At 54.7% G+C, this 27,073-nt stretch overlaps 2 protein-coding genes across 4 annotated transcripts; one reads left to right on the plus strand and one right to left on the minus strand.

Moving 5' to 3' along the window:
- Nucleotides 1-644: 644 nt before the first annotated feature.
- PTBP1 (polypyrimidine tract binding protein 1) lies at nucleotides 645-14,071 on the plus strand. 2 transcript variants are annotated; one of them, XM_084883926.1, is made up of 15 exons: nucleotides 663-777; nucleotides 3,776-3,806; nucleotides 7,346-7,421; nucleotides 7,719-7,891; nucleotides 7,994-8,140; nucleotides 8,230-8,400; nucleotides 8,472-8,582; nucleotides 8,664-8,838; nucleotides 9,095-9,172; nucleotides 9,864-10,012; nucleotides 11,192-11,225; nucleotides 11,644-11,736; nucleotides 11,819-12,035; nucleotides 12,332-12,409; nucleotides 12,497-14,071. In XM_084883926.1, the coding sequence occupies exons 1-15, from the start codon at nucleotides 770-772 to the stop codon at nucleotides 12,627-12,629; spliced, it is 1,674 nt and encodes a 557-aa protein (XP_084740052.1). In that variant the 5' UTR covers nucleotides 663-769; the 3' UTR covers nucleotides 12,630-14,071. The 2 variants fall into 2 exon arrangements, with proteins under 2 accessions (XP_084740053.1, XP_084740052.1); XM_084883927.1 differs by lacking the exon at nucleotides 9,095-9,172 and having other exon boundaries at nucleotides 645-777.
- Nucleotides 14,072-14,479: 408 nt separating this feature from the next.
- PLPPR3 (phospholipid phosphatase related 3) lies at nucleotides 14,480-20,108 on the minus strand. Of its 2 annotated transcripts, none has more exons than XM_084883924.1 (8): nucleotides 19,986-20,108; nucleotides 19,566-19,675; nucleotides 17,179-17,364; nucleotides 16,955-17,096; nucleotides 16,661-16,856; nucleotides 16,508-16,565; nucleotides 16,170-16,343; nucleotides 14,480-15,949 (listed from the first exon to the last, which is right to left on the minus strand). In XM_084883924.1, exons 2-8 carry the CDS (start codon nucleotides 19,638-19,640, stop codon nucleotides 14,600-14,602), a joined length of 2,181 nt encoding a protein of 726 aa, XP_084740050.1. In that variant the 5' UTR covers nucleotides 19,641-19,675; nucleotides 19,986-20,108; the 3' UTR covers nucleotides 14,480-14,599. The 2 variants fall into 2 exon arrangements, with proteins under 2 accessions (XP_084740050.1, XP_084740051.1); XM_084883925.1 differs by having other exon boundaries at nucleotides 19,566-19,660; nucleotides 19,986-20,087.
- Between the last annotated feature and the right edge of the window lie 6,965 nt (nucleotides 20,109-27,073).

A 27,073-nucleotide genomic window follows, 5' to 3' on the forward strand; every position in this document is an offset into this window, starting at 1 on the left:
TCTATTTCCGCGTGTGCACCGCTGCACTGGGCCTTCGCTGCTCTAAAACAGGCCGGTCCGGGCGATCCCTGTCCACAGGCGCCTGTAGGCTCGGTGGCCAGCAGTGAGAATTGGGGCCTGGTGTCTGGGACGCGTTAAGCTGGCAGCCTCTGCCTCTGCCTCCACTAACCTAGGAACAGCGTCTCAATTTGAATCAGACTTTTCTGCCACGTGCCCACAAGCAAGATGGAGCCTACTAGGTGTCCCGCCCGACCCTAAGATGGCGACAAGCCTCCCTTTGCTCTCCCGCGTGAGAGGGACAACAACCTGCCCGTTTGCAAGATGGTGGCAACCTAAGGGGAGCACGCTTCCCGCCGCCGGACTCGCCACGTACCCACTCTCAAGATGGCTACTCCCGCAAAGCCCTAGGCAGGAGGGATGCTGGCTCATTGGTTCAGGCTTTGTCACGTGCTCCCACCTTTTCTCCCCTCCCCCGATTCCATGGGCCGTTTCCGCCTTGAGTCCTGACGGACGCCTTCACTCTCCAATGGTCGCCTGCCATTCCTCTTAGCTCCACCCCTCAGGCGGCCTCCTAGCCACTGGGCGGCGCTGGTGGGGGTCCGCAGCGCTCGCCCCGCCTCCCTAAGCAGCGGGAGCCAATGGGCAGAGCGCGCGAGGGACGTGTTCAGGCGTCTCCGCCATTTTGTGAGTCTATAACTCGGAGCCGTTGGGTCGGTTCCTGCTATTCCAGCGCCTCCACTCCGTCCCTAGCGGGTCTCTTTTGTGTGCAATGGACGGGTGAGTCATGTTTATCCGCGCTTCCCACCCCTCTTCTCGCGCTCCAGCTTTACTCTTGCGGCCGCCTGGGCCTCCTCGGAGCAAGGGCTGGCCTGCTGGGGCCACAGCGCCTCCGGGATCTTTCCTCTCTCCCGGCCGCGGGCGGGGAGGGAAGCTCCCTGGAGCGAGAGATCTCGGGTATTTCCGGAGCCGGCGGTTGGCCGGCCCAGCCCTTCCCACGGTCGTGCTCGTTTCCGGTCTCTCCGCGGTTTGTCCCGAACACACGCGGCGGCCGCGCGACCCTTTCCGCTGGTCTTCCCCACCCCCGCGCTAACTTTTGCGCTTTCCACGTGCCCCTTCCTGCTATCCGGGCGGCCCTTCCCGGTCCCCGTCCGGTTCTTCCCGCTCCCCGTCCGGCCCCCACGCGCGCGTGCGCAGTTACTCGGACTCCTCTCAGGCCCCGGTGCGCGTGCGCAGCCTTTCCCGCCGCACCGACTTTGCTCTCGGCCTCCCCCGCCCGCGGCGGTCCCGGGCGCGCCGGGGAGACGCCGCCCTTCTGTCCGGAAGGGCGCGGGCCCTCCTCCGCCCCCGCCCGGCCCCTCCCCGGCTTCCCACAAAGAACCGCCGCGCTCCCGGTTCAGCGCCTGGACCGGGGGTGTCGGGGAGGGGCCCTCACGTTCCCTTTGTTCCCGCCGTCCCGGAGCTCCTTGTACGGGAGTCCTTTTAAGCACGAGTTGGCTCACTCCGGCCGCGGAGTTACAGGCCCTCGAGTCCGCGGAACGGCCCACGTGGGCCGGCGCGACCCGACCCCGAGCTTCGGGCAGTGGAGCCGGCTGGCCGGCCAACGGCCTTTCGGCCGCCTTGGGAGAGGGAAGGGGCCTCTCCGGGGCTTGCGTGTGTTCCAGGGACGAGAGAAATGGGGAGGGCGGTGGGTAATTAGATTTTATGTTGTAGATTATCATAACCTTAAGCAGATCTGAGGTTGCAAAAAGGCTTATCTACTTGACGGTTGAGATTTAGAGCCAACGCACAAAGCTGTAAAGTCCTTAAACTGGACATGAGTCTGTCCAGTTTAAGGACACTTCTTTTTTTTCTGATCTGAGGGAAAAAATGATAGGACTTGTTAAAAATGAAACTTAACTTGAAACAGGGCATTTTCTTCTTTCGTGTTAGTGTGATTATTTTCATTTCCCCTTGGGAGGGTTAGGTTCTGGTTTTTAAAAGGGGAGCCAGAAGATTCCCAAGGCAGTTCTTATCTTTAGATCTGGAGGTGTGTGTAGTTAGAATGTCTGGACGGTCACTATCTCCGTGCCTCTGGTTTTAAATGATACGTTTCAGGCTTAATTAAATTCAGCCTTTTAGAGAAACTGCTGGTGCATGAGGAATGTGATCTGGGGTCCACCTTCCGTTCTGGGTGGATCTCCCAGGGAATTGCCAGTCCGGCTGGCCTGGGCTGTGGGTGCACATGAGGGAGAGTTTAAGGGGCCCTGCAGAGAAATCTTGATGGAAAGTGGGGACGGTCTGGTCTGGTTCTGTTTTTCTTCCCTCAAGGACTTTTGAGTGTTTTGTCCCCCAGGTGTGGCTTTGTGGCCCAGTTCCATCTGCAGCTACTTTTGAATTGTGAGGTATTACGAGGCAGCCAGGTTCTCTTTGGAAGGTTTGAAACCCTTTTTAAGAAGAGCCATTTTATGTAAAACTGCCTCAGGCTCCCTCCCAGGGGGCAATGTGTTGCCCTGGGTTAGCAGAGGGGAAGCTGCATGTTTTTCATTCTTTCCGTTTTTCTGAGTTTTTCCTTGACACACTATAAGGCAGTGGTTCTCAATCTTTCTAAAGCCGGCAACCCTGATAGCTGTTCTCAACCTGTGAGTTGCAAACCGCTGCTGTAAAGCCTAAGACCATCGGAAAACACAAATATTTGCATTATAATTCATTAATAGCAGCAAAGTTACAGTTATGAAGTAGCAACGAAAATAATCTTATCGTTGGGGGTCCCCACAACATGAGGAAATGTATTAAAGGTTGATGGCATTAGAAAGGTTGAGAACCACTGCTATAAGGTTTTTAAAACTCTTTTGACACTAGCCCATAATGTTTTTTATACGAAGAGGTGAAGGCCCTACAGTAGAGGCAGTGGGTTAGAATGAGCCAGTGAGATGTGCAGCAAATGGCAGGACTAGGGTGTAGCACTTGGGGGCAGGAGTGTCAGATCTTCTCATTCTGAGACTAGCCTTTCCCTGGCTAGTGAGGGGGGCGTCTTTGTGTGACGTCATGGGAGGCTCTGGTCACACACCACTAAGCCAGGTGACCTGGTGGAGGGTGGAAGTTCCTCTCCTTGAGTCATGAAGGACCTTGTGAGTTTACATTTAGAAGCCGTAGGAGGGTTTTATGTTTGTACTGAGAGCTGGTGTGCAGTTGAGGAATGCAGGGACCTCAGCAGCCATGGTTTTTTCTTACCTTCCCTAGCCGGGCCTGGAGCAGGGAGAAAGTCCAGTCACATGGAGCCAGGTTGATGAGTAACTTGTGTTAATTTTATCTGATTATTTCATCTTTGCTGCCTCCTTCCTCTGAAGGGTGCCATTCTCTGAACAGAGTTCCCTTGTTGAGCCCCTTTCTCATCTCCCTGGAGCTATGACCCCAAAGCCTTGTGAGCTACCTTCTCACTAGTCTCCTCTGCTTGAAACATTCTCCAAGCATTTCCAGTTTTTAGAAAGCAAACAACAGCACTTCAGCTTTTAACAATAAGCATCAAGTGTCCCTCCTGGGGCTTTTGGAGGGGGTGTTTTTGTCTGGTGGCCTGCTGGGAGGGAGGGGAGCTAGAGGACAAAGATGGCTCCTTTTTCAAGTTGAGATTAAAGGGACGGCAGCTCACTTCCCTGCCCTAAGCTTACTAGTTATCTGAGGACTTCATTGGGTGGGCTGTGCAGCCAGAGGAGCCCTTCGCTGGCCGGCCTATCCTGAGAGTCCTAGCAGCAGCTGCTGTAGTACACCTGCTAACATTCTTTTTTTTCTCTCTCTACAGCATTGTCCCAGACATAGCAGTTGGTACAAAGGTAGGCATTGCTGACTCTGCTACCCTTCTAGCTGGCATGGCCTCTGATCTGGTGCTGCCCTGTAGGCCCCTTCCCTCCTGCTGCTGAGCACTGGGGCTTCTAACGGCACTCCCACGGTGTATAGTGTGTGTAGGGCTGACCGTTTGCAGGTTGGGCACTCAGGCACCTTTCCTTTGTCCTGCCTGCATCCAGCTAATTCGAGGCACTGTGTTTCCAACTGTGTGGGTTCCGTGGCCTCTCAGTGGTAAATGCACCTTTGGCCTTAATATGGGACCCCTCCTCCCTGTCCTGTGATTGGGACAGGATATTTGTCAAGTGTTCTAAGTACTGTTGGTTTGATACAGAAAAAGTCGAAGCTTGGTTGTACCCCAAGTAGTTTATTGGTTTATGAGGTGGTTGGTAGGATAGGAGGGTATAGAGGTGCTGCTCTTGAAAAGAAAATAAATAAATAAATAAATTATATATATATATATATATATATATATATATATATATATAATTTTAGAGAGGATGGGAGAGAGAGAAACATCAGTGATTGGACTCATTGATCGGCTGCTTCCTGCATACCCCCAACTGGAGATTGAGCTGACAACCTGGGCATGTGCCCTTGACTGAAATCAAACCTGGGACCCTCAGTCTGCAGGGCAACACTATGCACTGAGCCAAACCAGATAGGGCCAGAGGTGCTACTTTTGATGGCATTGTGATTTGGTCTAAACATCTTATAGCTTCTTGTGAGATGAAAGTGCCGTGTCCCCTTTATATGCCATCCTTGGTACTTGGGACATTTAAGCTGTAGAAAGGGCAGAGCTGGCAGCGGCTGTCTCCACAGGAAGTGGGGCCATGATGGTCCTCAGTTCTCCCCTCAGGTGAAGACCAGACCTGTGTGCACTGCAGTAAGTGGCATCCAGGGATGCCTGGTGCTGACTGAATGCTTCCATAGATTTGGTACGGTGCTGGCAGGAATTGGGGGCTGGGGAATCCACTGCAGGTGGGTTGGTCAGTGAGCCATGCGGCTGGGATGGGTTTTTCCAGGTGGAGTCTTGTCTTCACATGCTGCCTATCCTGATCTTTCTGCAGATAAAACCTGTTTGTTCAGTGGTAGGAGGAGGGAAGAGGGACTTCCATCTGAAGCATTTGTAACCGCCACAGAAAATGTCTGGCCTTCCCATAATCCTGGCTTTGCCTGTTTCCAGCTGGAGCAGCTCTGTCTGGGGTTGTCCTTAAGAGTGGTCCTTCCTGGCCAGCCCCAGGGGACCGCTGCTTTCAGAATCAGACCTGTACATGACAGACTGAGGTTCCAGTGGGTGGGTGGGTGGCTACTTGCCATCAGCAGGGCAGCACAGCCTGTTACCAGGAGGCAGCACAGTTGGGTTCTGGGCACCACTGACCATCACCCCAGCTACAGAACAAGCTGTGCGATAATTTAGAAGTGTCTAGAGATTAACAATGCTTAGCTACTGATTAAAAAGCAAAGGTTCCCCTTAACATACTGTTGGGAGCAGGTGTGCCTTGTTCCCAGCAGGAAGCACACAGCTTGGGGGCTTTTCCAATAGGTGCTTAATTTACTTTGGATAAGGTACCATTGGGTCTCCCCAAATGCCCAGGTCATGATCTCAGTGTCCCTGTGCTCTGGGGATGGGGGAGTTGCTGTTTAGCAGACCTGACCTGTGTCCTGGGGAAGGGGGGCCTAGGAGAATGTGGACAGACAAGTGGTCACAATTTGTCCACAAATGTGGGAGCACCGGGTCATATTGCCATGGGAACACGAAGAGTCAGGAGTGTTGCCATTTAAATGATGGCCCACCTGGCATTGGTCAGAGACAGCAGTCAAGTCCCTTTTTAAGGTTGTGCGGCCAGCACGTTGGAGCCTGGCTCTTGTCCAACTTGGGGGAGGCACCTTTGTGAGCATAAAGGGGGCAGGGATATGGGCCAGAACTCCCAGTCCATAGGCAAGAACCTTCTTGAGGCTTGCCCAGGTGGGACTCATCTGCCCTTGGTGTCACCAGGAGGTTCAGAGGGTGCACTCTGCCTGGTGACTTTGTCCCCACTGAGGCCTATCTGTCTGCAATACTGAGCTTTGAAGCTAGTATTCACTCAGGAAAAGCTCAGTCATGACAGACCTTTTTATAGTAGACCCCAGTGCTCAGAAACCAGCAATTTTAACTTTCTGTTCCTTGGCTGTAAGCACCACTGGGAGTGGGCAGCCCTCACAGCCTTGGGCTATGGGGAGGTAGGGTTGTGGGGCTTCTGGGTGCTTGCCTAGTCAGGGGTCTGGGATGGGGGATATGCCCACATAGCAGGGACCAATGGTGGTGTGGCCATTCCTGATCCTCTTCTTGAAGAAGAGTTTGTAAACTTCGTCTCCCTTCAGAAGGTACTGACATCTGCCTGTAGCGGCAGCCGGTGGTGGTGGTGGGGGGTTTCTGTGGAGATTCTGAGGGCTTCTAGAGCACCTCAGCTCTGCCAGTGGTAGATGGCAGCCCTGGGTGATGGTTATGCTTGTTTGATTAACAACTATATTGGCAGTTTGGAGGAAGGGCAAAGATAAGGTGTCCTTGAGAAAAAGGCAGTTTGAGGGAGAAGGGGCCAGGCTCTTAAGCCCTGAGAGCCAAAGGCCCAGTTGAGCTGGTCTTTCCTGTTCCTGCTTCAGGCCTGAGGGGGCACTGAAGTTCAGGAGGGGGTCGGGGGGAGATACCCTCCCCTGATTGCCACCCTTGGTCCTAGTTCATGCTGATGAAGTCCTGTCACAGCTCTGCCCTTAACCCCAGACAGGTCCTAGAGCCTGCCAGTCCCTAGCACTCCTGTTCTTGTTCCTGGCAGAGCCTGTCCTGGGTGGGGGCTGCATCCTGAGTGTACGGCAGTCTCATACAGTTCACCCCCGAGTAAAAGTCCTGTCCTTGGGCCTCAGTCCACAGGAGGGAGGCCTGTCTGCCTGCTTTCTAGTTAGTGCTCAGGGAGTTGATTTAATTAGATTGAGACTTAAGGAGTAAATAGGTTGTTTCTGAAAAGAAAACAGGCAGGTCAGAAGTCACAGGAGTGCGCCTACAGATGAGCAGTCTAGAGCTGCCCTCACACCCTTTTTTCTGTCATTAGATAGTGTTGCTGGCTCACAGAGAGGTAGTGTTTCTAGTCAGTGAGTGAGGAGGCTGCAGCTCAGGTGTCCTCACACAGCTGGAAAATAGGCCAAGCTCCGGAGGCCACGGGAATAGCTGCAGTGTGACAAGGGGGCTTTGTTCTCAAGTTTGCAAGCAGCTTTGGGATAACTAAAGACAGTCTGACAGTCTCAAGGTGGCTGGCTAGGCCTGTCCACAGACCCTGTAAGGGTTCCCCAGAAAAGCCCCTTGTAGGTGACAGTCCCCCCTCCCCCGCCTTGGAAAAGCAGCCATATCTGGGGCTGTGAGGCCATCTTGAGGTGGGACAGACACAGTGCAGGGCAGTGTCTTCACATCTGAGCAGCAGGGTATTCTGGGAGGAGGGTGTCTGCAGCCATGTGCCAGCCCACCCCCAGCCCCACTTTAGCATACCCTCTCTTCCAGCGGGGATCGGACGAGCTCTTCTCTACCTGTGTCACTAACGGACCCTTTATCATGAGCAGCAACTCGGCCTCTGCAGGTAACTGCTGACCATAACCCTTTGTCCCTGCCACGGGGTGGGGGGAGGGGAGAGCGGGTCTCTCTCTGCCCAAGTGGGCTTCAAGGACGCTGAGGTGAACTGATTTGGGCTGTGACCTTGAGCCCTCGTACATACATGGGCACTTACCGGGGAGCTATGTGTGCACCAGATGTGGAGATCACTCTGCTTGGATCCTGTCCCGTAGGAAGCTGATTCTGAGGAGGTGCGGGGAATGGAATGTTGCTGTGTGAGAGCCTGGGAGGTGCTCTGTGTTAGACTTACCACCTTTCTTCTCAGCAAACGGAAATGACAGCAAAAAGTTCAAAGGTGACAACAGAAGTACAGGTGTGCCCTCCAGAGTGATCCATATCCGGAAGCTTCCCAGTGATGTCACCGAGGGCGAGGTCATTTCCTTGGGACTGCCTTTTGGGAAGGTCACCAACCTCTTGATGCTGAAAGGGAAAAACCAGGTATGTGAGCACATGTCAGGAAGGGCCCTAGGCCTGCTTTAGGAGTGTGGTGCCGGGCTTCCTCAGGAATCTGGGTCTGGCTTACGCCCCCACCCCTACCAGGCCTTCATTGAGATGAACACAGAGGAGGCAGCCAACACTATGGTGAACTACTATACCTCGGTGACACCTGTGCTCCGTGGCCAGCCCATCTACATCCAGTTCTCCAACCATAAGGAACTTAAGACTGACAGCTCGCCCAACCAGGCAGTGCGTCATCCCCTCCCAGGTCTGGGGTGGGACTGGGCTCTTCTTGGTGTGGCCTGGGGGCATTGGGACTCACGGCTTTCCCCCAACAGCGGGCCCAGGCCGCCTTGCAGGCAGTGAACTCAGTTCAGTCTGGGAACCTGTCGCTGGCTGCCTCAGCTGCTGCTGTGGATGCTGGGATGGCGATGGCTGGCCAGAGTCCAGTGCTCAGGATCATTGTGGAAAACCTCTTCTACCCAGTCACCTTGGACGTGCTTCACCAGGTGAGGTGGGGTCCATGTGCCCCATTTTCCATCCAGACCCTGGGCAGAGGCTGACTATTCTTTTCTGACAGATTTTCTCCAAGTTTGGCACAGTTCTGAAGATTATCACTTTCACCAAGAACAATCAGTTCCAGGCACTGCTGCAGTATGCCGAACCCGTGAGCGCTCAGCATGCTAAGCTGGTGAGTGGGTCCCCAGGGCCACCTGCTTGCCCTCTTCAGCTCCAGGGCCCCAGCCACTCACAGCTTTCCCCTCCCCCGCAGTCGCTGGATGGGCAGAACATCTACAATGCTTGCTGTACACTCCGCATCGACTTCTCTAAGCTCACCAGCCTCAATGTGAAGTACAACAACGACAAGAGCCGAGACTACACCCGTCCTGACCTGCCCTCTGGTGACAGCCAACCCTCTCTGGACCAGACCATGGCCGCAGCCTTTGGTAAGATTTCTGGGAAGGTTCCCACTACTGCCGTGTGCCATAGGCAAGGACGCGCAGCTCAGTCTAAGTGGCCAGGCCCCAGGATGCCCGCCCTGCGCCCAGGGAGGTTGGCGCCCATCGCTCCTTTCATGGCCATAGCACCCAGCTTGGGTGGACATTGGACCTGCCTGCTGGGTGTGGGGTGCGCCGGCTTGGCTCACTCGGCTCTGGTGGCGGAGGTTGTGGGTGCAATGATTAGTGTCTCATTTGTTTCTAGGTGCACCTGGTATAATGTCAGCCTCTCCGTATGCAGGAGCTGGTTTCCCTCCCACCTTTGCCATTCCTCAAGCTGCAGGTACTCAAACACTTGGTCTTGGTCCCCATAACTGACTGTGCATGCCCACACACCTTTCAGTAGCTCTGCCGACAAGCGAGCTGACGGGCGCAGTCACGGGGGGAGCCCATCTTCCTGGGCGCGGGCATCTGGGTTCCCTGAGGAGCCTGGACAGGGTAGTTGTAGGACAGGGCCACGCAGAGAATACTCTAACCCCACAGTCTCTGCTCTGATTCCTTCAAGCACCTCCCGGGCAAGGACGTGTACACACAATGGTTGGAGGGCTGTGTCCCTAGTAGGTGAATTAAGTGTCCTGGTAAGAAGTCAGCATGAGCTGGGTGGGCACACCTGAGCGTCCCTCCTGGGGGCTGGGCGCCCGACAATGTAACAACTACCATGTGACAGTCATGAGCCTGCTGTGTCCTGCCCAGTGTGCCATCTGCATGGTGATGGGTACCTGCATGCACACAAGGCCGAGGCTCGATTCTGCATTCATGGAGCTGGAGCTTCTGTGCTGTATGGGCGCATGTAGCCTGGTCCAAACCCAGTACAGTCTGCTGTTAGGAGGATGAAGGAGCCAGCAAGCCATATGGCCAGGACAGGCCGAGTGCAGACACCTCCTGTGTGTCTTTTGCATGAGGATGGGCAGGACTTCGCTCCCCTTTTGGTGGAAAGCAGGCTGTGCTGCTCATCTTACTGCCTTTTCCTGCAGGCCTCTCTGTTCCCAATATGCATGGGGCCCTGGCCCCTCTGGCTATCCCATCAGCGGCAGCAGCAGCAGCGGCAGCTGGCCGGATCGCCATCCCAGGCCTGGGAGGGGCTGGAAATTCTGTTCTGCTGGTCAGCAACCTCAACCCTGAGGTATGTGGCTCTTTCTTTCAGGCTGTTTTTCCTGGAGGCTCAGGCAGGGGAGTTGTGTATCTCGGGTCTTAGTGCAAACTGTCAGCAGGCCACGCTCCAGTAACTCCTGGTGCTCATACACAGGCCAGTCCTTATGCAGGTCCACTCTGCTCGCATCCTCCTCGCCCATCCCACTATGCTGGAAGCTCTGTCCCTGAACATCCTAGTTTAATTTCCAATTTCATAGCGTTTATAGAGTTGAAATAGTTTTTGATACTTTGATGAAAGCAATCAAAATTTCGAGCCAAACACACCTCTGTTTGAGGAGGTCTCTGGGCACCTCTGCTCAGGAGGGCCATGGTCTGCGCTGCCCCCACAACGCTGAGTCATAGTCCTACTATAGCCAACCTACACTTATCTCAGGGCCAAGTTTGGCTCAGAGAGCATGGGTAAGATCAAGGCTCAAAATGTTTAACTATTCAGAGATGGGATTAATGTCCAGTTAGCATTTCAGACTGTTTTCTCATCTGTCTGACCACTCCTATAATCTCTTGGCCTGGGGCAGCCGGTGCCTTGTCTGACTGAGTTATTAGATGCTCTAGAAGCCTCACTAACAGACTCCACCCCTCGTGCTTGTGTGAGCGTTTATACTTTCCCCGCAGCAGTCAGCAGGAGACAGGTTCCGGGGGAGCTGAGCCCAGCCAGGGGCTTGGCAGGAACAGGGCGAGGTTGGAGGGGCAGCAGCGTCTCCTGCTCACTGTGCGGACAGGTGCTTTCCTGCCTGCTCCACGAGGTGGACCTGTGACTAGTAATGTGTGTAGATCTGACTGATGGAACACTGCGGATTTTCTTATGTATTTACTGACCTGTGTTTTTTGCTACTTTTTTTCTTTTCTCCCCTTCCCCTTTCCCAATTTTTTTTCTGATCCGGAATTTCTTTGCCAACTGACTGCACGGTACTTCTGCTTCCTGTTGTTGCTTGAAACAAAACAAAACCATAAATAAATAAAAACAAAATTCCCCCTCAAACCCTGCTCTCCGGAAACCAACCTGCCCTTGAATATTAACATCCTGACAACTTCATCATCCATCAACCTGCACGCCTGCGGGGCTGCCTCCTCGTGGTGGACGATGGCAACTCGCCCCCTGACCTCTCCCTTTCCCTGTCCCTCCGCTGCCTTGCTCTGCTGTCCTCTAAAGAGAGTCACACCCCAAAGCCTCTTTATTCTTTTCGGTATGTTATCATTCACACTTTTATTATCTTGTTTTCATTTAATTGAGGTTATTTTTATGCCCTAAGATATACTATGAGTTTGCAGTTCTGCCTCATTACTTGGTTTGCCTTCGGTTTGTGTATTTATTTGGATTTTTGTAGACACGCATGGTTTATTGCCCTGCATGCTCTCGCAGAGTTAAGCGTGTTGGTAGCATGTAAAGTGATGGCTCTGGCAATTGACTTTCCTGGATTTTATGACTTCTTTGCTGAAGGTAGTCCTCCTGGTAACATCCCTGTGACTAGACGCAGGTTCCCAGAGGCAGAATAGCAAACCTTCAGGAAGAGCCAGTCCTGTGAGGGTGTGCGGGTCGTGGGGGCTGGTGTGGGAGGCGAAACCAGATCCTAGGCTCAGAGCCCTGTCCCCACACTTTTGAAGGCGTGTATGGCGATGTGCAACGGGTGAAGATTTTGTTCAATAAGAAGGAGAATGCCTTGGTACAGATGGCAGACGGGAGCCAGGCCCAGCTGGGTAAGTGGTGATGGCCTGAGATGGGGGTGGGGAACCAGGCCTGTGCCTGGAGCCTTGGGTCATAATGGTCTTACTTTTCCAGCCATAAGCCACCTTAACGGCCATAAGCTGCATGGAAAGCCTGTGCGCATTACCCTCTCCAAACACCAAAACGTACAGCTGCCCCGGGAGGGCCAGGAGGACCAGGGCCTCACCAAAGACTACGGGAACTCACCCCTCCACCGTTTCAAGAAGCCTTTCTCCAAGAACTTCCAGAACATCTTCCCACCCTCAGCCACCCTGCACCTTTCCAACATCCCGTAGGTGGCACATGGTGGGGGGAGCAAAGGGAAGGGGTAGGAGGGCCTTCTGACAGGTTGTCCTGCTATAAGCTGCCTCTGTACTGCCTGAAACACTCCCAAAACAAGGAAGGAGGGGCTGGCATTTTTTGCAAACCTGTTTGGTGTCATTTTTTGAAGCCAAGTGGATTATTTTTTTTGTCTCTTAAGATAAGGTCGTTCTGCAGTATCTATGGGTACCTCTCCCTCACCTCTCTGAGAGAATTATTGTCCTCAAGGTAGTAGATGGTCCGCTCAGGTCTTCCCTCTCCCTACAGGCCCTCCATAACTGAGGACGACCTCAAGATGCTCTTCTCCAGCAACGGCGGAATTGTCAAAGGGTTCAAGTTCTTCCAGTGAGCATGAAACCCTCTCCCCACCTGCCCTCCTTCCCCTCTCTCCCCCCACCCCCTCATGCTGTCTCTATACCCCTTGTCCTGCAGGAAGGATCGCAAGATGGCGCTGATCCAGATGGGCTCAGTGGAGGAGGCCATCCAGGCACTCATCGACCTGCACAACCACGACCTGGGAGAGAACCACCACCTGCGGGTGTCCTTCTCCAAGTCCACTATCTAGGCTCCCCACCCAGGACGAGCCTGCCGGGTAGTCCCGGCAACAACTTCCATCATTCCAGAAAGTAGCCACTTTAAAAAGCAGCTGAAGTGACCTTAAAAAGACCAGAGATTTTATTTTTTTAAAGAGAAAATCAGTTTACCTGTTTTTAAAAAAATTAAATCTAATTCACCTTGCTCACCTTTGGGAGATAGGGTGCCAGCCTCAGGCTCTTGGTGACCCGCGGACAATATGCCTACCCCTCTGCAGCCTGCAGGGTGGGTGTTCCCAAGCCTCCATTCAGCTTTCTTGTGCCTTAAAACCCACTGCTTTGGCAGGGCCTTTTTTTTGCAGTAGCAAATACATAGGGGTTTGGGGACAGGGGACTGCTTTCCCACAGGGATCATGTGCCTGGCATGGCAGGAGGCTGCCAGCTGCAGGGTCTGCAGGCATCCTAATCCTCCATTTAATCAAGAATCTTGATTCTCTCCTTTCCCTGCCCCTGGCTTGAGGTGCCCCTCCTGGGCCAAGACCCTCTAGGGTGCATCCCTGGCACTTCTTCAGCTTGGAGCTTTGTTTTATAATAAGTCTTTGTATTGTGCTTTCATGCAGTTGCAGACATCTGTGCCTAGCAATATTCCAGTTGACCAAATATTCTAATCTTCATTTATATGCAAAAGAAATAGTTTTAAGTAACCTTTTATATAGCAAGATGATAAAAATGGTATGTGTAATCTAAATTTCTTCCTTATATGACCTGTATACTGTACTTTTTATTTTATTCCTTGTAATTAAGTTGCAGGGCAGGATCTAGTTTCAGGGCAGACGCAGTGGGGCCGGCCACTGCGGAGCCTGGGCTCTTCCTAGAAAGCCCCAGGCCTGCGACCTTCAGATGCCTTACACACAGCCTGTCCTCTGTCTGGGAGGACAAGGCTCTCTTAAACTTTCAGGGTTTCTTTTTTCCTGCAAATCATGGACCAAAGTTTTTTTTTTTTCTGCCTCTAACTCTGAGACCCATTAAGGTGGGACAATAGCCCTCGAGTCTTAACTGTCTCCTATGCCTTGTATAGTCCTTACTCATGGGTCCAAGGGGCTTTCCTGTGCACAAACCTTGTGCTGGCTGGCTCCTCTTCCTGGGCCTGGACCCCAAGTGTTCATGTTGGGGTGGGGACAAGGGATTAAATATTTATAATTTTTTATACCTGTTGTAAGACATGAGGGGCAGCAAATACAGTTTTTTATGGTGACACAGATGTATATTTTGATACCAGCAATTACAGGCTCAGTATTGTAATGTGGAGCGTGGCACATTCTGTTGCCTGCCTTACAGCTTGTAATGTTGAGAAAACTGAATTAAAGCGATTTTATAACAACTTTTGCCTTTTCTGCAGGCTTTCTATTCACATTGTAGAAGGCAGTTTGGCTAGTCTGTACTGGACTTTGAATAAACTCTTCTGTATCCTGCACTCATTTCCCTCTTTATTGGGCCTGCTTGTCTTCACTGCTGTTCTCTTTGTGAATTCAGACATTTTGTGCGGCCCCCTCTCCCCCCGTGACTTTGGGATTCCAGGAAATTTTCTGGGCCAGTGGCCCCTGCTTGGGAGTCTCGCCTATCCTGTGCCAGTGCGGGTGGCCTTTCCTGGGAAGCAAGCATGAATCTGAAGTGGGGCAACTCTCCAGATGCTGCAAACCACACTAAAACCTTTTCCATGTTCTTTAGAACCTTGCTCTAGTGCCCTGTTCTTTGTGCTCTGCAGGCCCTGGTCACATGGCACAAGAGCCTGCAGCCAGCCCAGGACCATGGGGCCTGTATGCAGGGCCAGGGCTGCCTACGTGGGGGACGCTCAGATCAGGATGACTTTGCAGCCAGGACTCCAATTCAAATTTTTATTGTCTGATTGCAAAATGCTTCCACTCGGCCCTGTTTCCCCAGTACCCCCATGCTGTTGCACCCCCGCCCCACCCTCACCCCAGCCGGCTGAAGCCTTGGGCGCTCAGTCTTTAAATCTGCGGGCTGCCTGCATCTTATGGTAGTAGCTTTCAGCCTCTGACTCACAAGAGGCAGGATCCCGCTCACCCAGTGCCAGGCCAACCGCTTTGCGCCTCAGCGTTGATTCCCTGCTGGCTGGCCCCAGAGTACTGTCTGTGCCCAGTGGGGGCAGCCCCTCCCCTGTGGCCAGGTTGACTGTAGCCACAGCACCAAACCTTGGCTCCTCCTGGTCTACATCACTGACAGATGAGCCAGGAGACACACCCAGTGGCTTGGGCCCACCGCGGAAGCCATGAGCCAGGTCTCCTAGCTCATAAGTGCCCTCGCCCTCCAGCCCCTTGGTCCCACTGCCAGCAGCCTTCCACTCCCAGGGCCCATTGCCAGCAGACAGGTGGACCACAGGGTGGTGAGGCGCGTGTGCGTCGATGGTGACGATGCTTGCCGAGTCGCGGTCTGATGGCGACCTGTACTGTGAGGAGTCGGAGCTGGAGCTGGAGGACAAGGCTGTTTCAGCCGCCTTGGGGCCAGGTCCACCGGGCGCCTTGGACATGGCGATCACCTGCAGCAGTCGGGGCGGGTTGGCCATGCGGGGCTGGGTGGAGGCTGGGGCCACGGGGGCCCCGCTCTTCTCGGCCATCATGAGCCACTTGGCCCGCACAGCCACGCTGCCCTTGGGCGACAGGCCAGCTGCTGCCTGCGCCCCCTCCTCAGGGATGTGTACCAGTGGCTGTGGCCCGGGCCTCGGTGGGAGGATGACCCGAGGCCCGAGGCCTGGCCTTGCCTGGACTGTGGGGTAGAGTGAGGGTGGAGCTGGGCCCTCCTCCTCTCCTCCTTCCTCCTCCTCTTCCTCCTCCTCTTCCTCCTCTGCCATGGGCTCAGCAGGCACCAGCATATGCCCCAGGCCGGCCTCATCAGGCAGCCCCAGGCCACGGCCTTCCAGTGACTTCTGTTTCCACTCACTAATGAGCTGTTTGGAGCGAGAGGCGTCGAGTGGCACGTGGATGGTCATGTGGCGGCGGGCAGGGTCATCAAGCGAGGGCGTGCTGACACGGGGCAGCGTGTGGCTGAAAGTCACCATGTTCTCCTTGCCCATGGGGCTGCGTGGAGCCAGCAGGTCCACGTCCACGCTGGCCCGCTTCAGGCTGCCCAGGGAGGTCTTCTCACGGGCCACGGGCCCAGGCACACTCTCCAGCCGCCCTGGAGGGCCCAGCTCATCCGTGCTCACAGACTTGTTCTGCTGGTACACCGAGTCGTGGCCCCGCTGGGTCAGCACCCGAAGAGCATCTTTGGCAGGTGTTGGGGCCGTGGGCTTCTCTGTGGGTGGGGCCTGGAAGTTGCCGACTGCATGGCAGGCCTGGAGGTGAGATTTCAGGATGGCTGTGAGGCCAGGTCAGGGACCCCACAGGGCAAAGACTTGGGGGTTTTGAGGGGAAGCAAAGGTCTTATCAAAGTCTCCTCAGAACAGGGCTAGGCCTTGGCACCTGCTCCTCCCCTCCTCTGACCTCCCCCGTGGGGGCTAGCCTGCTCCTTCAGACCTGCCCAGTGGCTGCCGGCCTCCCTAGTCAGTCTCTCACCAGGTAGGCGGCGATGCCAGCACCGATGAGGAAGCCCGCATACACGTCCACGGGGTGGCTTCGATACTGTGTGATCTGGGTGAGACCGCAGACACCCGCTGCGATGGCGAAAGCGAACACCAGGCTGGGCTTGAGCAGCTTGGTCGTGTCGGAGATGACAGAGTTGAAGTACATCTGGGGACGGGGCAGCAGTCAGGGCGTGGGGCAGCAGCGGAGGTGGGGCGGGTCCAGGGGAGCTGGGGCGTAGGTGGGCAGAGTGAAGGAGGGTCGGTGGGTGTGGGCGATCCTAGCAGGGGGAGGGGCGGTAGGATGAGCAGACCCTGGGCCTGGGGACTCACGGACACGTAGACCGCAGCGAAGGCCGACAGCGTGGCGTGCTGGGATGGGAAGGTCTTCCTGTAAGAGTCACCCAGGTAAGCCCTGCTGTATCTGAGACCCCTCTGTGCCTCGGTTTCTCCCTACTGAAGGGCACAGGGGCTGGGCCCGCTCACCTTGCGGACAGGATGGCATGGGTGTCCTGGCCAGAGCAGATGTCCTGCGTGATGTAGGGGTTGGCCTCGCAGGAGGTGCCCAGCAGGGTGTAATTGGGCTTGCAGACGGTCAGGAAGAAGGGTGCATGGTAGCCCGTGGCCAGCTGGATGACGTCTGTCACTAAGGCCGTGGCACACAGGCCGAACACATGGACTCCTGCAGGGGAGAGGGTCAGGGCCGCCGTCCAGGGGGCCGGGACCCGCCCACTCCTGGCTATCGATGGGGGAAGGTCGGGGTGCTTTCCGGGGACTTACCCACAAAGCGCACGGTGCGCCGAAGGAAGGAGTTGAAGTTGCAGCCGCCAGCATTGATGCTGCCCTCAGCCCCACCTGGGCCACCTCCGCGGCCCCAGAGCCGAGACTGCAGACAGTACAGCATGCCCTCGCCCACCATGATCTGCCGACAGGGGGGTGGCTCAGCTGGATCCTGGCCGGGGGTGCCCACAGGCTGGCCGCGACCCCTGGACTCGGGGACTCACCGAGGCTGCAGGGGCAGCGAAAGCCAAGCTGAGCAGCATGAGCAGTGGAATGAGCTCCTCGTTGGTCTCCACGTAGGGCATGGAGAGCGTGCGGTCGTAGCACTGGAAACCCACCTTGGCCGGCTTGAAGAGGTCGGTCAGCTCCAGGAAGTACAGGGACACGATGGAGGAGGCCACAATGGGCAGCTAGGGGAGAAGGCTATTCAGTCACACCCCCTCACTGGCACACCCATCCACTGATCCGCCCACCAATTCACGCCAATTATCCATGCTGCAGTTCACCCATCATGCAGTGGCCCGCCCATCCTTCTGTGTAGCAGCCATAGTCCATCCATTCATCATGGCCATTCCTGCACCCATGAATTCATTCATCAATCCATGGATTTACCCATCTATCATTCATTCATGCTTCTTTCCGTCCATCCATCCACCTACTCACCCACCCACCCATCATCCATCCTTTTATCCACCCATGCCTCCTTCCTTCCACCCACCCACCCCATTCTTCCCTCCAGCCATCCTTGCCATCCTGCCTCTCAGCTTTTTCTCTCAAGGATGGATGGATGCCCTTCGATATCCCTCCTCGGTGGAGCCCTCCCTAGCTACCCATCTCTCTATCCCTTGTACTGCTTTATCTCCTCCGGCCTCATATCCTAAGTGCCAACCTGCCACTCAGCCCCGAGAACATGGCAGGCGCTGGATGAATGAACAACTGAATCCACTGAGTCACTAATTCATGCAACTGTCCTCCACACATCCTGTCTTGTGCCCCGCACAAGCGGGGCAAACAGCATACATGACAGTCCTGCATTGCTCATGCCCCCCGGTGAGGTAGAGAAAGTGAGACTGAGTTTGGGAAAGCTGAGCTGTTCACATCACAGGTGTGGTGCCTGAAGGAAGATCACTCACTCATTTATGTGGGCCACAAACAGCTGTTGGGCATAGATTCTAACAAAATCTTTTTTAAAGATACATATTTTTATTGATTTCAGCGAGGAAGCGAGAGGGAGAGAGAGCAACATCAATGACGAGAGAGAATCATTGATTGGCTCCCGCCTCATAATGGGGATTGAGCCTGAAACCCAGGCAAAATGCCCTGACCAAGAATCGAACCATGACCTCCTAGTTCATAGGTAGACACTCAACCACTGAGCCACACAGGCTGGGCTGGCAGACTCTTTTTGAGGAAGCAAACCCTCCTAGTGTTCTATGCATCCCATCCTGGGCCGAGGGTCTCAAAATCAAACACCACAGGAGACAGAGGGGTGGCACTGTGGGGGCCAGAGAATAGGAAAGAATCTAAGGGGGCCTGGCTGCCTCAGGAAACCCCCCTCTATTTTTAAAAATACATATTTTATTGATTTTTTTACAGAGAGAAAGGGAGAGGGATAGAGAGAAACATCGATGAGAGAGAGAGATCGATCCGCTGTCTCTTGCACACCCCCTACTGGGGATGTGCCCGCAACCAAGGTACATGCCCTTGCCTGGAATCGAACCTGGGACCTTTCAGTCTGCAGGCCGACGCTCTATCCACTGAGCCAAACCGGCTTCGGCAACCCCCCCCCCCTCTATTTTACAGACGGGGAAACTGAGACACAGATAAAGCCAGGAGAGGCTCCCATCTTAACTCCTGCCTTGAATGACGCCTTAAGAGGGGCCTCAGCCATCCATCTAGCCCTGGAGAAGGTACAGGGCAGGGCAGACCACCCAGGCCCGTGGTCAGGGCTGGGATCAGGGTCGGGCTCTCAGAGGGAAAATGCCAAAGGTGGATTTGTAGGAGGTCTCCTCCCCAAGGAGCCTTTATGCACTGCCTGTTGGCATGTCAAGGGGGACTCAAGTCAGCACTGAACCTCAAAGGATGGACAGGGTCACCGGTGCCATCCTCAGCATATGTCAAGCGGCGAACCTACTATCCTTTACGTTTCAAGCACTCACTGAGCCTTCATCATGTGCCTGGACTGTTCTATCGTGTACCAGCCCCTGAGATCAGCTCAAGAGGGATTTGAGCTCAGACCCTCAGGCTTTAGAGCTCAAGTCCTGGAGGAAATCACTGCACCCTCATTACCTGCACCGTACTCATGCCTCCCTACCCCTGTTCCAGCCCCTCAGGTGAGCTCCTGGCCTGAACCCCAGACTGAAGGTCCCCCCCACACACACACACACCCTTTTCCCAGCATTTGACCAGACTGGTTGGGAAGCACAGAACCCCCAACTTCTTCTCATCTTGCAGAGCCCAACCCCTCCGATCCTCACCGCCAGGCACAGCCCCACCCCCAGGCCCTCTCTAAGCTGTGCCCCAACTCGAGGGTGATCCGAGCAGGGCCGCCCCTGTGCCTCAGCATGGGGGTCCCGGTGGGACTGAGGCCTCTGCCCCCCGCCCCCCTCACCTCCACGAAGTAGAAGCAGGGCAGAAGCGTCATGCTGTCCTTCGGGCTTTTATTCTTCTCCTTGGCGGAGAGCATGGTGCTGCGGGAGCCACAGGCTGTGGATGGATGCGCTGGGAGGGAGGCGCAGGCTGAGTCCGGGGACCGGGACCCGGCGATGGCGGGGGAGGGGAGGGCCAGGATGCGAGGGAACCGCCCAGGGACACTGAGGCCAGGGGAGGGAGAGGGGGTCCCCGCAGCCCGCCCCGCGCACTGAGTCCCTCCCGAACAATCGGCCGCGGGCACCCCCACGCTCCGGACGGGGGCCGGCGGAGGGGGCGGGGCCGGCCTGGCTTCGAGGGGGGTTGAGTCCGGGGCGGCCCCGCGTCAGGGCGGGGGTCTCCGGGAGGACGGAGGGTCCCCGCTGCGGCCGGGGCCCCTCACCTGGCGCTGCTGCTCGGAGGGCGGAGCCGGCGGCGCGGCGGCCCCTCCAGGCACCGAGCACAAAGCGCGGCGGCTCCCCGCGCAGGGGGCGGAGGAGGGAGGGAGGGGAGGGGAGGGGGAGGCGGAGGGGCCGCCCGGCCCGGAGACCCCGCACCCGCAGGCCCAGATGCGGCGGCGCGAGGGGCGGGGGCTCTTTGTCTGCGCCGGTGTGCGCCCGCCTCCCTCCCGGCGCCGCCTCCGCCTCCGGCCTCAGGGGTCCGGGTCCGGGAGGAGGGAGCTCGGCTGGGAGCTGCGGTCTCCTCCCTCCCGGAGCAGGCCTCGGAGCCCCCTCTTTCCGGGGCGCGGGGCGCGGGTCTGAGCTCCTGGGTCTCTCCTGGTCTCACACCCCAACCCGCATCTCAGCACCCCTCCTCCTCCTCCTCCTCCGCCCGCGCCCACCGCCCGCACGCCCGCGTTTCCATGGCGAGAGCCTGCCGCGGAGCCTCCGCAGACAAAGGAGCTGGGCGGGGGCTCGCCCTACCCCAACCCAGCCTCGCCCCGCGCCCGCTGTCCACCCTCCGACCTGCAGACCAGCCGCCAGAGTCCAGGCCCCAGCCAGGCACCGCGCTCGCGGTGATTTTTAAAAATATATATATTTTATTGATTTTGTACAGAGAGTAAGGGAGAGAGGGATAGAGAGCCAGAAACATCGATGAGAGAGAAACATCGGCCAGCTGCCTCCTGCACCCCCCACCGGGGATGCGCCCGCAACCAAGGTACATGCCCTTGACCGGAATCGAACCTGGGATCTTTCAGTCCGCAGACCGACGCTCTATCCACTGAGCCAAATCGGCTTCGGCTCACGATGAATTTTTAATGTGGTTCCATTGATTAAATTATATATATATATATATATATATATATATATATATATATATATATATATATATATATATATATATATATATATATATATATATATCATCACCCAGTGATTTTTAGAGAGCGGGAAAGACAGAGAGAAACATCGATGTAAGAGAAACACAGCGAATGGTTGCCTCTTGCCCAGGCCAGGGAGGAGCCTGCAGCCGAGGCATGTCCCCTTGACCGGAATCAAACCTGGGACCCTTCGGTCTGCAGGCCAACACTATATCCACTGAGTCAAACGGGCCAGGGCTCCCAGTGAATTTTTTGACTTACAATTAGGCAGCTCTTACCTGTGTGTAGTCCCTTCCCCCTTAGCACACACAGCCCTGTAGGGTGGACACTGAGCCCTGGGCCCTTATTGACGAATGGGGCAGCTGAGACCCACAGAGCTTAAAAATCACTGACAACAGTCACCAGGCCCCCAAACGGCAGGATATTATTCAGTTCATATATTCACCATCTCTTGAGCAACTACTGTATACATGGCCCTAACAGTCCCTGGGGGCCCCTGGGAACTGGGACAGACCTGGACAGTCAACTCCGTCCTTAAGAGTCGGGGGCACGAGGGCTGCATTGTTGAGCTCACCCCTGGTTTCTACCCCTGGGCAGCCGCCCACACTCCGCCCAGGCTGTCCGAGAAGCTGGGCGGGCCAGGCCGGCGGGGACAGGCCCCAGTATTCCCGGCTGGGAGGGGCTGGGCTGCCATCGACTGAGTGGCACTGGTGTTGGAAGGTGACTACAGCCCACCAGCCTTTGGGAGGCAGGAGGAGGAGGGGAAGATGTGGCAGTCGCTCCTGGGTGACTCCTGGGGGCAGGAGCATGAAGGGGGGTCCTGGAGAAACATGTTTTTTGTTTGTTTGTTTTTTAATATATTTTATTTTTTACAGAGAGAAAGAGAGAGGGATAGAGAGTCAGAAACATCGATGAGAGTATCATCGATCAGCTGCCTCCTGCACAAACCCCACGGGGGATGTGCCCGCAACCAAGGCACATGCCCCCAACCGGAATCGAACCTGGGACCCTTCAGTATGCAGGCTGACGTTCCATCCACTGAGCCAAACCGACTTTGGCAAGAAACGTTTTTTTAAAATATACATTTTTTATTGATTTCAGAGAGGAAGGGAGAGAGAGAGGGAGAGTAAGACAGAAACATCAATGATGAGGGAGAATCACTGACTGGCTGCCCCCTGCATGCCCCCAACTGGGGATCAAGCCCGTAATCCAGGCATGTACACTTGACCAGAATTGAACCTGGGACCCACAGTCTGACGCTCTATCCACTGAGCCAAACCAGCTAGGGCTGGAGAAACTTCTTGTCTGCTTGATAGTCTAGGGCCGTGGTCGGCAAACTTCGGCTCATGAGCCACATGCGGCTCTTTGGCCCCTTGAGTGTGGCTCTTCCACAAAATACCACAGTCTGGGCGAATCTATTTTGAAGAAGTGGCGTTAGAAGAAGTTTAAGTTAAAAAAATTTGGCTCTCAAAAGAAATTTCAATCATTGTACTGTTGATATTTGGTTCTGTTGACTAATGAGTTTGCCGACCAGTAGGGGATTATCAGGATCTGGGGAGAGGGAGGAACATGTCCTTCTTCCCATCCATTCCTGGTGGTGGAGATGGGGCAGGACCAGATGGCGGCGGCACATTGTCCAGCTGAGGGCCTGCCCTGGAGTCGGGGGCATCAGAGAGCCGCCGGAGGTTAGAGCAGGCAAGAGGGGTTGAACATGCTGGGTGCTGCTCAGAGACTCATGCTCGCATTAACTCGATACCATAGCTATACCGAAAGGGTGGGGCTGTTCATACCCCATTGTACCCTTAGGGAAACTGAGGCACGGGGCAGGCAGTTTACTGCAGAGCTCAAGGGGCTCACACTTGGGGTGCTCTATTAAAAATGAGACATGGTCGGCACATGGTAGTTTTATTGACTTACAGCAAGGAAAGGAGCCGGGGATCCTGTCCAAAGCCCTGCCTCCCCGAGGGAGGCTCGGCCATTGCTTAGGTACACTGTTTGGTCCGTCACGTGCGGATGCGGGATTTCTTCTGTGCAGTTGGCTACACTTATGGGTTGGGTTCCTGTCAAGTTTATCCTGTTTACAGCTGGTCCACAAAATACTGTGCCATATATTTTAACATTTACCAAGAACGGCGTTCAATAAGAACGGCTCAGACCTTGAGACCCTTGTCCTATCTAGCAGTTCCCCTAGGGGATATTTTACTTCTCGTTTTCGAGGGAATGGGGACAAGGGTCATACTTCTGTAACTCTTCTGCTGAACATGGACCCAGTGTGTCCTCGAGCCAGAGGAGGGAGACCATCTGGCTGCCCAACTTGAGAAAGTCACGGGGTCCCCTCGGTTTTGAGATTCCCGGGAAGAGGAGTGGATGGAGGCAGCGCGGCTCTGACAGGAGACAGGCGCCATCAGAGGTGAGGCAGAAGGGAGAGGGAAAACTCAAGGGCTCCCAGTGAATTTTTTGACCTACAATTAGGCAGCTCTTAACTGTAGTCCCTTCCTCCTCACCACACACAGCCCTGTAGGGCGGGGACGGACTGAGCCCTGGGCCCTTATTGACGAATGGGGCAGCTGAGACCCACAGAGCTTAAAAATCACTGACAAAAGTCACTCACAAACTCACACTCCGGGGGGATCCGCCAGAGGGAGCAGAGGGACAGCTGCCCTCAGGGAGATGTCCGCACGCCAGGTCGTCTACCCAAGACGCTGGGGGAGGGCAGGATCCGGGCGGGATGAAGCACAGGCGTCCCAGGGGGACGGACCCTGGGTGTGACCGCTGTGCACCATGTCCAGTGGGTGTCCCGTGGTTTTTCAAGCACAGAGATGCTTCTACATGGCCGAGGGGAGAGCTGCATCTCATGAGGCACCTGGGCCCGGGGAGGGGAGACGGTTTGGGAGGAAGTCCTGGCACAGCTTCTGAACCAGCTGTGCATCAGGCAGTGGCCAGGGAAAGCCCCGCCCCCACCCCGTGGTGGCAGGAGGCACTCCGGGGACTGCACACTGTGTGTGTGTGTGTGTGTGTGTGTGTGTGTGTGTGTGTGAGGTCAAACACGTGAGGCACGCTGTTCACCCCCACACAGCACAAGGCCCTCCATAACCAGCCGTCCTGTTGGAGACCATCCCCTAGTTAGCCACACAGCTGCAATTCAGAGACTTAAAGCCCGTCTGAAAATGAGGACACAGGGAGAAAGCACCCGTCACTCGCTGCCTCTTTGTTACCCAAACCTGCTGCCCTGCAGGCACTGGGATGAGCCTCGATTTGAGCAGACCACCCGAGGTCTATAGAACCCACAATTTCCAACTCTTACGGACTGTGGCTCCTCCACCCCTTGTCCCCCGTTTGGAAACATTAGGAGCTCAAGACTAGAGTGAAGGCCGGAAACAGCTGTGGAAACAGGTTGTAATGAAACGAGGGGGCGGTGAGTAAGGGGAGTCAGCAGTGCCATGAGGAGCTGCTCCCAGGAGCACCGGCCGCCCTCCCCTCCTCTCTGGCCGCAGACGCCCACATCAGCGGAGTCTCCACCGCAGTTACCGATCCCGGCCCCTCGCAGTCCTCCGGCGTCTGGGCTGTTAGAGAAGATGAACTGAGCGGGCCTCCCCCGTGTTCCCCACAAATGGGACTGTGAGAGGCAGGACAGGCCCCGGACGCCTGGTTTAAGAGCTGGCTTCTTAAGACCATTCTGAAGTCTTCCTGAAAGCAATTCATTTTCTTGTGTCATTTGCACCGTCCTCCCTCACCATGTGGCTAGAGAGCCCACCCTTTTGGTTTCTGTGACTCAAAATACATGTGGTTGATTCTACTCGCTTCATGTTGCAAGTCCATTAATGCTGACTCAAGCAGCTTCTTTCTTTTAATGTCAATTCCTTTTTTTTTTTTTTTTTTTAATATGTTTTTACTGATTGTTTGGGGAGGAAGGGAGAGAGATAGAGAGAAACTTCAATGTGAAAGAGAAACATTGATTGGCTGCCTCCTGTTCACACCCCAACTAGGATCAAACCACAACCTGGATATGTGCTGACCGGGAATTGTACTGTGACCTCCTGGTGCTTGGGACGGTGCCGAATCCACTGAGCCACACGGCCGGGCGAACATGTCTTTATATCAATGAGACTCTTGAAGAGATGTGGCATGTAATTTTTCCCCTATCCTTCAGAGGAAGAAAAGTAGGGGGAGTCTTTTTTTTTCTTCTTTTTCTTAATTGATTTCGCAGATGAAGTGGGGGAGAGAGGCAGACAGATACATAAATTGGGAGTCTTATTCAAACAGCTCATAGGTAAAACCAGTAATTATTCCCATATAACCCCAAGCATATCTCTGTACATCATGAGCCATAGATTGGCCCCTGAGTCCCACAGCCAAACCTTTGCTTGTCCCGGATCAGAGCCAGGAGCTCACTTGCTTGCCCTCCTCGGAGAAGGAGGTGTGGCCTGGTCTGAGGGAACCTGGAGGCTGTTCAGGGAGCTGCGGGGCGCCACCCCCATTTCCCATCAGCTCCCCCGGCTGCAGGGGCTCCAGAAAGTGCACTCCTTACAAAAAGACTGCACTTAGAAAATCACACCTCCTAAGTCCAAAGTAGAACCCCGGCCTTGAGCAAGGCTGCCTTAAACAGGACGGGCAGTTTCCCCCCATTAGTCCTTGTGTTATATTTCTTCATGGATTTTAAGCACTTAATTTATTTAAGTCAAATCAACCAAACTCTTTAAAAAAAAAAAAGTATTTTATTGCCAAAACCGGTTTGACTCAGTGGATAGAGCATCGGCCTGCAGACTGAAGGGTCCTGGGTTTGATTCCGGTCAAGGTCATGTGCCTTGGTTGCGGGCACATTCCCAGTGGGGAGTGTGCAGGAGGCAGCTGATCGATGTTTCTCTCTCATCGATGTTTCTAACTCTCCTTCCCTCTCTCTCTTCCTCTCTGTAAAAAAAAAAAATCAATAAAATATATATATATTTTTAAATGTATTTTATTGGGAGCATTATCTCAATCCGTTGAGGTCCTGCTTCCCGGCATATGTCAACAGTAAGGCTCAAATAAACTCTTTAAAAAATTTTAAAAAAAATGTATTTTATTGATTTTTTACAGAGAGGAAGGGAGAGGAACAGAGAGCCAGAAACACCAACGAGAGAGAAATATCGATGAGCCGCCGCCTGCACCCCTCTCCCTGGGGATGTGCCCACAACCAAGGCACATGCCCCTGACCGGAATCAAACCTGGGACCTCTCCGTCCGCAGCCAATACTCTATCCACTGAGCCAAACCAGTCAGGGCTAAACCAAGCTCTTTTTATCCAATTCTGAAGAATGCACCCCAAGAGGCTGCAAATTGGGGGATCAAATTTGAGTCTCCCACAGCTGAGACATTTACATAGAAGGCGAACAAGACAAACACCAATGTGCACACGAAGAACAAACTCTCACTCCTGCAGGACAAACGGCCAGACCACCAGACCAGAGATTGCCACCCAGGGATGTGCCTCACAGCGTCCCTCAGCCCTCCAGCGTTAGCCCCAGGTCAGGCCTTGAATCTGGGGTCCCAGAGATAAGTTCCTGCCCAACCAACCAGAAACCAAGCACGTACCAACCGAAACTACCTTTCCGACAGCCGATACCCCAAACAGGAATAGAAACACCAATTCTAGAGACCGCAGGAGCTGGTCTCCGCATCCCTTTCGAAGAGCTGAATGACACAGATCCAGGTGTCCGTTCGGCTTTGCCACCAGGCAGACCAGGCGGCCGGTGCGGTGGGCACCAAGTGGGAGTGTCCAATGGAGCAGGTGCTTCGTCCAGGGGAGATGCAGGCAAATGAGTCCTGGGTGCGAATGCTGCTGCTGACCACTCGGCCGAGTGTCCACACAAGGCCAAGGGGAGATCCTTTTAGAAGGGTCCCATCTGGAGTTGCCAATTTGGCACTGAACTCAAGGGGCTTGCCACTCGGGGTGCTCTATTAAAAAAAATGAGACTTGGCCTGGCTGGGTGGCTCAGCAGTTGAGCATCAACCCAGGAACCAAGAGATCGCTGGTTCAGTTCCTGGTCAGGGTACATGCCTGCGTTGCTGGCTTGATCCCCAGTATAGGGCATGCAGAAAGCAGTTAATCAATTATATATATATATATATATATATATATATATATATATCCTACCTAATAAAAGGGTGATATGCAAATTAGCTGTCACTCAG

The sequence above is a fragment of the Pipistrellus hanaki genome (assembly GCF_964339955.1).
Source record: "Pipistrellus hanaki genome assembly, chromosome: 5".
NCBI classification, from domain to species: domain Eukaryota; kingdom Metazoa; phylum Chordata; class Mammalia; order Chiroptera; family Vespertilionidae; genus Pipistrellus; species Pipistrellus hanaki.